Genomic DNA, 14,676 nt, shown 5'->3' with positions numbered 1-14,676 from the left:
GATTTGCGTAATGAACACATACCTTAACAATATGCTTATCGAAGATTAACACTAAACAGCTCCAGTGTGTACCAAAATGGTTAGCTAGAGTGAAATCTTCCCACGTAAAATTCGTCAATGACGCGAAAGACTGCGTATTTCTATAAATATACACATTGGTCATTCACCTACTAGAATCAAAAGTACAATAATGTCTATGTTGCAAGTGATAATTAAAAATAAGCCTTTGCGATAAACAATAATAAAAATTCTAAAAGGAAATTTAATTTTTTCTGAAGGATACAACAGCGAAGAAAGGGAGGGGGTGTTGCTGTGGTACTGAAGTAACGCTGGCATTAATATCTGCAGCAACTACTGTTTGGTGCGTTAGATTTTTTTTTCCAAGTAGACCACTAACGTTTAGCATTCCAAGGAATGATAAGAGAAAAGAATAAAAGCTATTTGTTTAAAATGCTGATAAGAGTGAAATACTAACAAAATGTTCGGATGGTTGTTTAACATTAAACATTTCTCAATGCTAGTTATATTGCGATGGTATAAAGCATTTCAAAATAATTGAGATTATTTATTGCTGGAGTATTTCAAAAGAGAGTTTAGCTGGAGTGTTGTTCCGTTAGAGGGCAATGCAACATAGCAGCAGGAAGGCGATTTAGCTTTTATAAACAGATCGACGAAAAGTATACCGTTTCTACCTACAGCAACAAACAGCAGCCAGCACGTGAAGTAAATGATCTAACTCAAAATAAATACCACACAGACATGAAAAAATAATTCGCTTATTTTGTTAGGATTCTCTTCCCCCTCATCAACTTTCCATGAAGAACAAAACCTGTCGATTCTATTCTTTAGTTCTATTCTTATCTGGAATGAGAGGAAATACCTGTAAATATTGTTAAGATAAAATTTTTATAAGCAAACGTCACTGCTGTCTAATAGCTAGAAATCTTTAAAATACGACTGGATAGAATTAAGAAAACAACACACACACGTATACAGATATATATTCCAGGTGGGTCGGTCTCGAAACTAAAAAACATAAGGAATCAAACTAAGTTTTAAGACTGTCACTCGAGTATGCATTGTTTGACTGATAAGTTGTAAATAAACAGAAAGATAATAGATACAAACCATTCTGAAACTGGCAGTTTTTCCCTGATAAATACGTTAAAAGTTGTTAACTTAATTTTAGTTTGTTTTTTTTTTTGTTTTTTTTAATTGTTCACTATAGCTTCAAGTTTTTAACTTGAAACTAACTATTTGGAAGATAGATAAAAAAGACAAGATAATCAAAGTTTTGTAGCATTATTAAAATCTCTGTGAGAAAAAAAAAAAGAAAATCTTGACAGGTGTGCTAAAAACATAAGGTATGGTGATTGAATATGAACGTCAATAAACAAGAATTCATCAATTCGATGTTTATCCCATAGAATATTTATAACGATGTAAATATTGTTATTCTTTGGCACTAAATCATTGAGTGTGATAATTGATAATTACGTTGGGTATTACTGTCACGTTGGTTTCCGCCCCACACACGCGCGCACTTATGCCTACATATGAGAGAAAAAAGAGAATGTAAACTTTAAATTAAAAGTGGCTAATTTTACTCAGTAATTAATGAATAGTAATGAATTCTAATTTAAAACAAAGAGAAGGAAGAAAAAGCACCAGACGACAACAAACATGTTTTATTATTGTGCAAGTATTTCAGTCAACTTCCTTAATATCAATTACAAAATTCGTCTACAATCTGTCAAATAAGAGCGAAGTTAGAAAAAGAAAGGAATGGTTCACTTACGCAAGCATAAGGGCAATTTTCTAATGGAGGTCGAATCGACTGCAGTATTTGATATTGTTTTATCAATCACAGAGCAATCAAAGGCACAAAAGAGTAGGATTTAAAATAAGAATGCAAAGATCACAAATTAGATAATGTAAAATGATTCTGTTGTGCTCTACCAATTGCGGTGCTACTTCCAACTGATATATATATATATATATATATATATATATATATATATATATACACTAGCATACCCGTATTGTAAAAAATGCCAAACAGTTTTATTAATGATAGAAAATGACATATCACAACAATGCATGAAACCATTGCTAAATGTCAGCAATCAAGTAAATATATGTATACACACAGAATTGAAGCGCTCGACGAATCAGATATGGTTGCATCAGTTGAAAATATCAACACAATATATATGAGGGAGAGAAAGAGAGAATGTGTGTGTGTATGAAACAGCCACCTATCCAGGCCTGCATATGGCTGGATGCCCTTCCTATTGCCAACCCTCACCTATTTTCAAGTAATATTTCACTGTGCCTATACATGTTCACATAGCAGATTGGAAATGAAGAACACATCCTGCATGACAGTGACACTTGCTTACTACCACTGTCCAATATCAAGGCAAGAAGATAGTAAAACACGCATACAGACATATACATATATACATACACACAGATGTGTGTGTGTGTGTAAGCATGCACACATACATACATACAAACATACATATAGGAGACACACTTTCAGCTTCATGCCAATTATTACTGGAGCAACAGAATATATACCAAACAGTCTAGAGCAAAGTATGGCGGAACTAGGGTTCTTGGGGAGAGAATGCAAATCCTTAATTCATACAGTACAAAGATCACAATATCTGGGACTTTAGAAATCTGCAAGACCATCTTAAGATTTAAAAGATGATGAACACAACAAGATGCTTTCCTTTACAACCTTGCTACCAAGTAGGTGGCTGGTGAAAATTGACACTAAATTAAAGAAAGAAAGAAAGAACATCCATACATACATATACAGTGGCCTTCTTTCAGATTCTGTCTACCAAATCTACTCACAAGGTTTCGGTTGGTACTAGGATATAGTAGAAGACACTTGCCCAAGGTAACTATCGATGTGTATCTCTGTTCTTTTATCCACTTACTTGCACCAGTCACTAGACTGTGGCCATCCAGGGGCAACACCTAGCAGAATTTTACTTGAGTGGATTCACTCCAGAGCTTATTTTTAAAGACTGGTGAATATTCTATTGTCTCTTTTGCTGAATTGCTAAGTTACAGGGACATGCACACATGACAGGTTCATTTTAGTATACATAAATGTACATACACATATACAGGCATATATATGTATATGTATATATATATATATACATACGCACATACATATATATATACGTACACACAAACATACATATGTGTACATATACATACATATACAAACATACATATATATATATATATATATATATATATATTACATACATACATACATATATATATTACATACATACATATATATATATATATATATATATATATATATATATATACTTGCAGAGTTTAAATGTAGGTATAAAAATATGTCCTTCTGTTGAAATGAAATGCAATTTCAGTAAATTTCTATATCTTTGTGCAGCTGAGGATTGATTTGCATTTTACATGTCAATGTAATGTTCGCATTGCTTAATTAAATGGAGTCGCATGAAACGATCGCACTGCATTAACTTTGGATATCCTTGTTGCTTATTTTGACTTTAATCACCTTATTTTGAATCTGTATGGATAATACCATACTTAATTCTGGTGCCTAAACTTAAGTACTATATTCACCTGAATCTATATATATACATACATATATATATAGATAAAGCAATTAAGAGTATGAAGACAGGGAAAGCCCCCCAGCCCATCAGGAATCACTGCAGAGGTGCTCAAAATATTTGGCAGTGTAGGCTATAGCCTAGTCACCCGTATTCTTAACCAAGTGATACACGGAGGAGTGATACCCAATGACTGGTGTAGCAGCACCATAGTCAACTCCTACAAAGGTAAAGGTGATGCTTTAGATACAAATAATTACAGAGGTATCAAGTTGTTGGATCAGGTAATGAAAGTCATGGAGAGAGTCAGAGCCTAACTAATTAGGGAGAGAGTCAGTTCAGATGAGATGCGGTTTGGGTTCGTGCCAAGGAAAAGCACCACTGATGCTATATTTCTGGTAAGACAGCTGCAGGAGAAATACCTAGCCAAAGATAAACCTCTGTACTTGGCTTTTGTTGACATGAAGAAAGCCTTTGACAGGGTCCCCCGATCCCTTATCTGGTGGTCAATGAGGAAACTAGGGATAGAAGAATGGTTAGTGAGAACTGTGCGAGCCACGTACAGAGACGCTGTCAGTAAGGTGAGTGTTGGCAACGAGTACAGTGAAGAATTCCGGGTAGAGGTAGGGGTCCACCAAGGTTCAGTACTCAGCCCCCTCCAACTCCACTTGCGAAGGCCTGTTGAGGCAAGTAAAATCGAAAACAAACCCAATTCGACGACTGGCACCCATGCCAACCTCTCCTTCATTTGACACTCAATTCAGATTGCAAAGACCTATTCGGGACAAGTGATATCGAAATCGTGATGGCACCTGTACCATAGGAGCGCTAAGAATACCGTCCGAACATGATCATTGCCAGAGCAGCTGTCTGGCTTCCGTACCAGCAGCACATAAATAGCACCATTTGAGCATGATCGTTACCAGCGTCGCCTTACTGGCACTTGTGCCGGTGGCACGTAAGGAAACATTCGAGCGAGGGCATTGCCAGTGCTGCTGGACTGGCTCCTGTGCAGGTAGCACATAAAATACAACATTTTGAGCATGGCCGTTGCCAGTACCATCTAACTGGCTTTTGTACAGGTGGCACGTAAATGCACCCACTGCACTCTCGGAGTGGTTGGCATTAGGAAGGGCATCCAGCTGTAGAATTCTGCAAAATCAGAATAGAGCCTGGTGTAGCCATCTGGTTCGCCAGTCTCCAGTCAAATGGTCCAACCCATGCTAGCATGGAAGGCGGACATTAAACAATGATGATGATGATGATATGTATACACACATATATATATACATACATATATATATGCATACATACATACATATATGTATATACATACATATATATGTACATAGAATATATACATACATACCTACATATATATACATATATACATATATATGTATGTTGGCACTCCATCGCTTATGACGTCAAGGGTTCCAGTTGATCCAATCAACGGAACGGCCAGCTCGTGAAATTAACGTGCAAGTAGCTGAGCACTCCACAGACACGTGTACTCTTAATGTAGTTCTCGGGGATATTCAGCGTGACACAGTGTGACAAGGCTGACCCTTTGAATTACAGGCACAACAGAAACAGGTAGTAAGAGTGAGTGAAAGTTGTGGTGAAAGAGGGTTTGCCACCATCCCCTGCCAGAGCCTTGTGGAGCTTTAGATGTTTTCGCTCAATAAGCACTCACAACGCCCAGTCTGGGAATCGAAACCGTGATCCTATGACCGCGAGTCTGCATTGCGCCGGCGATTTAGTGGAAATTAAACCAAAATGGGAGTACTATAGAATTAATACTGAAAGGTCACGTGATAAACATGGCGCCTACTACCCAGAGGTAAATACGTATTATAATTACTAAAATAATAATGAAAATATCGAAAAAAAAAATCTACCTAAAATAAAAAGTTTATTGAAGATTAAAATACTTAAAACTCTCAGATTTACGCAGAATAATAACTATACCACATATGAAAATTATATATTGCTTAAATAATGCTATGAAACATTGTAAAAGACTGCTCATATTATCGCTGAATACTTAAAGTAAAGGTAGTTATATTTTCTAATTTTGTATAATATTGTGATGATTAAAGTGTATTCTAAAGCTAATTTGATGTGTTTAACACTACTGATCATAACTATAAGTTGGTACCTTATCCTAGGTTTAAATAAATAAATTAGTTATCTAAACTTATTATATAAGTAATTTAATTTATGTCTGCATTTAATGCTATGTTCATCGTGGGAGTTAAACAATTTTTTTATTAGCTGATAATATCTCTTTAAATTCATTAGTACATAATAAGCAGAATTTATTCCATATCCTCTATGATTTAGCCTTGCAAACTATTTCCCATTTTAACTCGTATTCTATTCTTTTTTATTTAAGTTCCCAAATGTATTTATTAAGGCCCATAGAGTTCATTAAATTTCTGTTCTTAAAGGAATTCATATGTTGGGCCACTCGGGATTTAATCTTATTGGAAGTCGATCCAATGTAAGTAGTGTTTATGTTATCATTATTACTACAGTTATTATCCTTCAAAATTACTATACATTTATATACTACGTTCTCAACATTACATCTGTAATTAAATTTACATTTAGTCTTATCTCTACAATTACAATCAATTATATTTGGACTCCAATGGAGGTATTAATTTATTATTGTAAAACTTATTTAATTTAAATTTATTAAAGGATGAAATGATGTTGCCAACATTATTAATGGTAGAGTAACTAGCTCCAAATTCATTGCTAGAAAATGTGTCCTTATATTTCTTGTTGTCTTTAATAAATATCTTAATTATATTTAAAATCTCTTTAATAATGTTAGTTTTTACCTGTATCCCATAGGGAATTATTAGCCATATTTTATTCTTCTTATTATTATTACTGTGAGTTTTTTTGTTCATATTACTACCTATCTCGGGCTTTAGATGATTCTGAATGCTGTGTTTATTATAATAGACACTAAATGTACAAGTGTCTGTGGAGTGCTCAGCCACTTGCATGTTAATTTCATGAGCAGGCTGTTCCGTTGATCGGATCAACTGGAACCCTCGCTGTCGTAAGCGACGGAGTGCCAACAACAACAACAACAAATCGACGGCAGATAAGTAATGTTTTCTAATTTTAATTTTCTAAACAATATTGACATACGTCTTTTATTAATTTTATACACTAACAGATTTTTTTACTATTATTTACTGCTTCCATAATGATTTAACCTTTGACTATAAAGTATTCAACGATAATATGAGCGGTCTTTTACAATGTTTGTAAGGAATTGGGGAGGATAGCGATATGAACCCTGATATAAATGATAATAATAATAATAATAATAACAATATTAATAATAATAATAATAATAATAACAATATTAATAATAATAATAGTAATAATAATCGGAATATGATTACAGTAACAGAGGTCAACCCCCAGAAGATTGAAGTTTGAAGGCCCTAATGCGAGAGTTAGAAATGTAGTTTATCAATGTAAGGTAAAGACTCAGACAGATGTTAGCCGATACCTGGGGTGTACTTCGGGACAAATCTGTACAAGATTATCTAATCATTATAGTACCTTTAGAGATAGAAGTAAAATAGCAAGTACAAAGAACAAAAAAAGCAATATTCGTTAGAATGGTCGGTCATCAGGAGGTCTATCCCGTACGACAAGGGTAGGAGATATTGTTCGTTATGTAATTTAGAACTATATTTCATATTATTCTCTAAGGGTAAGTTGATAAATAAACTAACAAATAATGCTCTAAGATGTACACATTTTCCAAGACACACATTTCGCTGGTTTAAATAAATTGCAATATGACCGGGTATTATAGTATAATATTAGGTCTTAAGGCAGGTCATATCAATGTATAATTTACCAATAGCAGTTGTGGTTTTTGCAAAAGCTTCTAGAGATAATATAGTAAAGATTTCCATTGTAATAGGGGATTGTTTGTAATTTATTAATGATATTATTAATAATATTATGAGGGGTTGTCTCCCCTTAACGGACCTTTATTTAAGGAGGAATTTATTTAACGAGTTATTTAAGGACAAATTTGAATATAGACTGGACTTAAAGACGATGTTTTGGTGTTTACCTTTTGTTCTTAAACTTTTTTTCCCTAAAGACGTGTAAGACAATTTATATGTTTGACTTAAATTTGACAGTTAAATATAGCCTTATACAGGAATGTTGACATAGGAATAAATTTCAATAATAATGGATATTAGTCAAACTCTCTTTTAAATTTAAAATTTTGGATATGTATACATATTATATATATATATATATATATATATATATATATATATATATATATATATATATATATATATGCATACATACGTATATATATATATATATATATACATACATATATATACATACATACGTATATATATAAATATACATATATATACTCATACATATATATACATACATATATAAATACATACATATATATGTACATACATACATACGTATATATATACATACAAATATATATATATAAATACATACATATATACATAGATACATATATATATATATATATATATATATATATATATATATATATATATACATACATATATGCATACATACATATATGTAAATACATACATATATATATACATACATATATATATATAAATACATAATACATACATATATATATATATATATATATATATATATATATATATACGTACATACATACACACACATATATATACATACACACATATATACATACATATATACATAAACATACATATATATGTTCTTGGCACTCCGTCGCTTACGACGTCGATGGTTCCAGTTGATCCAATCAACGGAACAGCCTGCTCGTGAAATTAACGTGCAAGTGGCTGAGCACTCCACAGACACGTGTACCCTTACAGTAGTTCTCGGGGATATTCAGCGTGACACAGTGTAACAAGGCTGGCCCTTTGAATTACAGGTACCACTGAAACAGGAAGAAAGAGTGAGAGAATGTTGTGGCAAAAGAGTACAGCAGGTTTCGCCACCATCCCCTGCCGGAGCCTCGTGGAGCTTTTAGGTGTTTTCGTTCAATAAACACTCACAACGCCCGGTCTGGGAATCGAAACCGCGATCCTATGACCGCAAGTCTGCTGCCCTAACCACTGGGCCATTGCACCTCCACACATATATACATATACATATATACAAACATATATATATATACATATATATATATATATATATATATATATATATATATATATATATATATATATATACCGGAGTAAGCACATGAAATGTGCAACAAGGTGGAAAAAAGAGTACTCAAATACCAGAGGTAGAGTATATATATATATATACATACATATATATATATACATATATATATATATATATATATATATATATACATATATACATATATATATACATATATATACATACATACGAAGGCGTAGGAGTAGCTGTGTAGTAAGTAGCTTGCTTACCAACCACATGGTTCTGGATTCAGTCCCACTGCGTGGCACCTTGGGCAAGTGTCTTCTACTATAGCCTCGGACTTGTGAGTGGATTTAGTAGACGGAAACTAAAAGAAGCCCATCGTATATATGTGTATATATATGTATATATATATATATATATATATATATATATATATATACATATATATCTGTGTGTGTGTGTATGTTTGTGTGTCTGTATTTGTCCCCCCCCCCCCAGCATCGTTTGACAACCGATGCTGGTATGTTTACATCCCCGCAACATAGCGGTTCGGCAAAAGACACCAACAGAATAAGTACTAGGCTTATAAAGAATAAGTCCTGGGGTTGATTTGCTCGATTAAGGCAGTGCTTCAGCATGGCCGCAGTCAAATGACTGAAACAAGTAAAAGAGGAAAAACGAATAAATATACATATATATATATCATCATCATCATTTAACGTCTGCTTTCCATGCTGGCATGGGTTTGGCGGTTTGATGGCTGTACCAGGCTCCAATCTGATCTGGCAGAGCTTCTACAACTGGATGCCCTTCCTAACGCCAACCACTCTGAGAGTATTGTGGCTGCTTTTACGTACCACCGGCACGAACACTAATCAGGCGGTACTGGCAACGGCCACACTCAAATGATTCGTTTACGTTTCACCTGCACAGGAGCCAGTCCAACAGCACTGGCAATGCCCTCGCTCAAACGTTACCTTCCACGTACCAAAGGCACAAGTACCAGTAAGGCAGCCATGACGATGATCACGCTCGGATCAATCATCCGGCGCTGTCATCAAAATCGATTTAGATTTCACTTGCCACAACAGGTTTTCACAAGCAGGTTTTCACAGGTTATAGTCTCACTTGGCTTGGCGGGTCTTCTCAATTACACCATATTTCACTAGTCATTGCCTCGGTGAGGCCTAATGTTCAAAGGTCGTGCTTCACCACTTCATCCAAAGTCTTCCTGGGTTTACCTCTTCCACAGGTTCCCTCACTGCTAGGCTGTGGCAATTTTTCACACAGCTATCCTCATCCATTCTTGCCACATGTCCATACCAGCACAATCGTCTCTCTTGCACACCACAACTGATGCTTCTTAGGTCCAACTTTTCTCTCAAGGTACTTACACTCTGTCGGGTATGCACACTGACATTACTCATCCATCAGAGCATTCTGGCTTCATTCCTTGCGAGCTTACGCATGTCCTCAGCAGTCACGGCCCATGTTTCACTGCCATGTAGCATGGCTGTTCGTACACATGCGTCATACAGTCTGCCTTTTACTCTGAGTGAGAGTCCCTTTGTCGCCAGCAGAGGTAAGAGCTCTCTGAACTTTGCCCAGGCTATTCTTATTCTAGGAGCTACACTTTCAGCGCACCCCCCCCTACTAACTTGGTCACCCAGATAGCGGAAGCTATCAACTACTTCTAGTTTTTCTCCCTGGAATGAGACAGAAGTTGTTTCCTGTTTGTTTACAGTGTTTATTGTACCTGAACATCTGCCACATACAAAAAGTATCTTGCTAGTTAGCCTTCCTTTGATATTGCTGCACCTCTTATGAGTCCATAGCTTGCACTGGGTACATCTTATAGACTTACTACCTACAACTTTTCTACATATTGAGCAGGGCCATCTACATCAAGGGGTACATACATATATATATATATATATATATATATATATATATATATATATATATATATATATATATATATATATATATATATATGTTCATATGATGATATCTCCACAATGTGTTGATGAGAAAAGCATGTAATCGCTACCAATATAGCAAGAGATTTCTCCCAGCTAATTTTTATGCATCCATTAACCCGATCATATTGAATAAGGCACTATGGTTTTTTCACAATAAGGCTGGGCTTACTAGAGAAGAATTTAAAGTGATATTAGCTGCTAGGAAATTTTTTATTAGTTTTGATGATAAAGTATGGATACGTAAGGATACACCGGAGGCTTTCGATGTCCCCATGAGTAGTTCTGACTCAGCACAAATAGCTGATATGGTGGGTTCTTTTATTCTTTATGAATTGAATGATCAATTTCCTATGATTAGGGGGGGGGGTCTATATAGGGATGACTGTCTTCTATATATTAGGAATAGCTCCAACCAACAATTACAGGGGATTAAGGGTAGATTGGCTAGACCATATCATAAACCTTCAACTAACCTAAAATATATAAGTAAGTGGAGTAACCATCCTAGAAAAATTATTGATAATTTAGCTTAAAATATTTCATTAAGTCTCTCTAGATTATCTGCTAATGATAAGATTTTTGATAATGAAGCTCAATTCTATAATTCGGCATTAAATAGGGCAGGATACAAAGAAAAGGTTTACTATATTGAACCTGATAGTAACAACGTTAAGACAGATAAGAATAATAGGTATAAGAATAAACTAAGTGGAAATAAGGAAAATAAACCCAGAGATATTCATAAACGTAACATAGGTAATTTAAAATTTTTTAAGAATTATACTAGTGACTGTGATAATACTAAAGATGATAATATATGGTTCATAGTCCCTTTTGGTAGAAATGTTAAATCTAATTTGATTGCACAGTTTAGAGAGGTGATAAGCAGATATTTCCCAAAGAATTCACACTATGGTAAAATTATTAATACACATAGCATTAGGTTTGGTTTCTCAAACACTATAAACTTAGCCCAAATAATTGCAGCTCATAATTTTAAAATACTTAAATCAAAAGGAATTGGGGAGGATAGCGATATGAACCCTGATATAAATGATAATAATAATAATAATAATAATAATAATAATAATAATAATAATAATAATAATAATAATAACAATAATAGTAATAATAATCGGAATATGATTACAGTAACAGAGGTCAACCCCAGAAGATTGACGTTTGAAGGCCCTAATGCGAGAGTTAGAAATGTAGTTTATCAATGTAAGGTAAGGACTCAGACAGATGTTAGCTGATACCTAGGGTGTACTTCGGGACAAATCTGTAAAAGATTATCTAATCATTATAGTACCTTTAGAGATAGAAGTAAAATAGCAAGTACTAGTCTTAGTAAATTCATTTGGGAACTGAAAGAACAAAAAAAGCAATATTCACTAGAATGGTCAATCATTGGGAGGTCTTTCCCATATGACAAAAGTAGGAGATATTGCTCGTTATGTAATTTAGAACTATATTTTATATTATTCTCTAAGTGTAAGTCGATAAATAAACTAACAAATAATGCTCTCAGATGTACACACTATCCAAAACACACGTTTCTGTGGTTTAAATGAGTTATAAATTTCAGTATGACCGAGTATTATAGTATATTATAGTATAATATTAGGTCTTAAGGCAGGCCAAATCAATGAATAATTTACCAATAGCAGTTGTGATTATTTGCTAAAGTTTCTAGAGATAATATAATATAGTTTTCCATTGTAATATGTGAATGTTTATAATTAATTAATAATATTATGAGGGGTTTTCTCCCTTTGACGGACCTTTATTTAAGGAGGAATTTATTTAAGGAGTTATTTAAGGAGAAATTTGAATATGAACTAGACTTAGAGACGATGTTTTTGGTGTTTACTTTTTGTTCGTTACCTTTTAACCTGAAGATGTGTAAGGTAAATTATATATTTGACTTGAATTTGACAGTTAAATATAGCCTTATATAGAAATGTTGACATAAGAATAAATTTCAATAATAATGGATATATATAATGGACTGAGGACTGGTGAAACCGGATGGCAACACCAGCCTCCAATCTGATTTGGCAGAGTTTTTACAGCTGGATGCCCTTCCTAACGCCAACCACTCAGAGAGTGTAGTGGGTGCTTTTACGTGTCACCCGCATGAAGGCCAGTCAGGCGGTACTGGCAATGGCCACACTCAAAATGGTGTATTTTATGTGCCACCCGCACAAGAGCCAGTCCAGGGGCACTGGCAACGATCTCGCTCGAAAATCCTACGAAGGCCAGTCAGGCGGTACTGGCAATGGCCACACTCAAAATGGTGTATTTTATGTGCCACCCGCACAAGAGTCAGTCCAGGGGCATTGGCAACGATCTCGCTCGAAAATCCTTACACATGTCACGGGCACAAGTGTCAGGAAGGCGATGCTGGGCACAGGTGCTATCCCGATTTCGCTATTCGCTTGCCCCAATAAGTCTTCGCAAGCTGAGTTTCATGTCCAATGAAGGAGACGACATTGGCATGGGTGCCAGTCGTCGAATTTAGTTCGATTTTACTTGTCTCAACAAGTCTTCGCAAGCAGAGTTTAGTGTCCAATGTAGGAAAAGGTACGCATGAGTGGGCTGGCTACACCCCTGGCAGAGGCCTTGGATTTAGGTCTCACTTGGCTTGCCGGGTCTTTTCACGCACAGTATATTTCCAAAGGTCCCGGTCAGAAGTCAGCGCCTCGGTGAGGCCCAATGTTCGAAGGTCTTGCCTCACCACCTCAGCGCAGGTATTCCTGGGCCTACCTCTTCCACGGGTTCCCTCAACTGTTAGGGTGTGGCACTTTTTCACGCAGCTATCCTCGTCCATTCTCACCACATGTCCATACCAGCGCAATCGCCTCTCTTGCACACCACAACTGATGCTTCTTATGTTCAGCTTTTCTCTCAAGATACTTACACTCTGTCGGGTATGCACACTGACATTACACATCCAGCGGAGCATACTGGCTTCATTCCTTCCGAGCTTACGCATGTCCTCAGCAGTCACAGCCCATGTTTCACTGCCATGTAGCATGGCGGTTCGTACACATGCGTCATACAGTCTGCCTTTTACTTTGAGTGAGAGTCCCTTTGTCGCCAGCAGAGATAAGAACTCTCGGAACTTTGCCCAGGCTATTCTTATTCTAGGAGCTACACTTTCAGCGCACCCACCCCCACTACTAACTTTTCTCCCTGGAATGAGACAGAAGTTGTTTCCTGTTTGTTTACAGTGTTTATTGTTCCTGAACATCTGCCACATACAAAAACTAACTTCCTAGTTAACCTGCCTTTGATATTGCTGCACCTCTTATGTGTCCATAGCTTGCACTGGGTACATCTTATAGAGTTACTACCTACTCCTTTTCTACAGATCGAGCAGGGCCATCTACCTGAAGGGGTGTGTGTTTTATCTGCCTTCCTACTTATTAGGATTTTGGTTTTTGCTAGGTTGACTCTAAGGCCCTTCGATTCTAGTCCTTGCTTCCACACCTGAAACTTCTCCTCTAGTTCTGATAGTGACTGCGCAATTAGTGCAAGATATCAGCATAGAGGAGCTCGCAGGAGCATCCGGTATTGAATTCCTCTGTGATCGCGTGGAGGACTAAGATAAATAGGAGGGGGCTGAGGACGGAACCTTGGTGGACCCCTACCTCGACCCGGAAATCATTACTATACTCATTTCCAACCCTCACCTTACTGACAGCATCTCTGTACATGGCTCGCACAGCTCTCACTAACCATTCTTCTATCCCAAGTTTCCTCATTGACCACCAGATAAGGGATCGGGGAACTCTGTCAAAGGCTTTCTCCATGTCAACGAAAGCCAG

At 35.8% G+C, this 14,676-nt stretch overlaps 1 protein-coding gene across 8 annotated transcripts in view; it reads right to left on the bottom strand.

Moving 5' to 3' along the window:
- LOC106882588 (uncharacterized) overlaps positions 1-1,980 on the bottom strand; it is a 62,667-nt gene extending 60,687 nt beyond the window's left edge. Inside the window, exons 1-2 of one of the 8 annotated variants that reach the window (XM_089349298.1) lie at positions 1,799-1,980; positions 1,498-1,550 (exon numbers count right to left, since the gene is read on the bottom strand). Coding sequence is in view for 2 of the 8 variants with exons in the window: in XM_089349295.1 (XP_089205421.1) it covers positions 1,799-1,806 (8 nt within the window). In the remaining 6 variants the exon portion in view is untranslated. Of the gene's footprint in view, positions 1-22; positions 1,079-1,128; positions 1,474-1,497; positions 1,551-1,798 lie in introns of those variants that run through there. The other 7 variants (XM_089349293.1, XM_089349292.1, XM_089349295.1 and 4 more) reach the window with 7 other exon arrangements.
- Positions 1,981-14,676: the final 12,696 nt, after the last annotated feature.

Source organism: Octopus bimaculoides, chromosome 3 (genome assembly GCF_046866305.1).
Source record: "Octopus bimaculoides isolate indiv1 chromosome 3, ASM4686630v1, whole genome shotgun sequence".
NCBI classification, from domain to species: Eukaryota; Metazoa; Mollusca; class Cephalopoda; order Octopoda; family Octopodidae; genus Octopus; species Octopus bimaculoides.
This window is presented reverse-complemented; position numbering and strand designations above follow the sequence as displayed.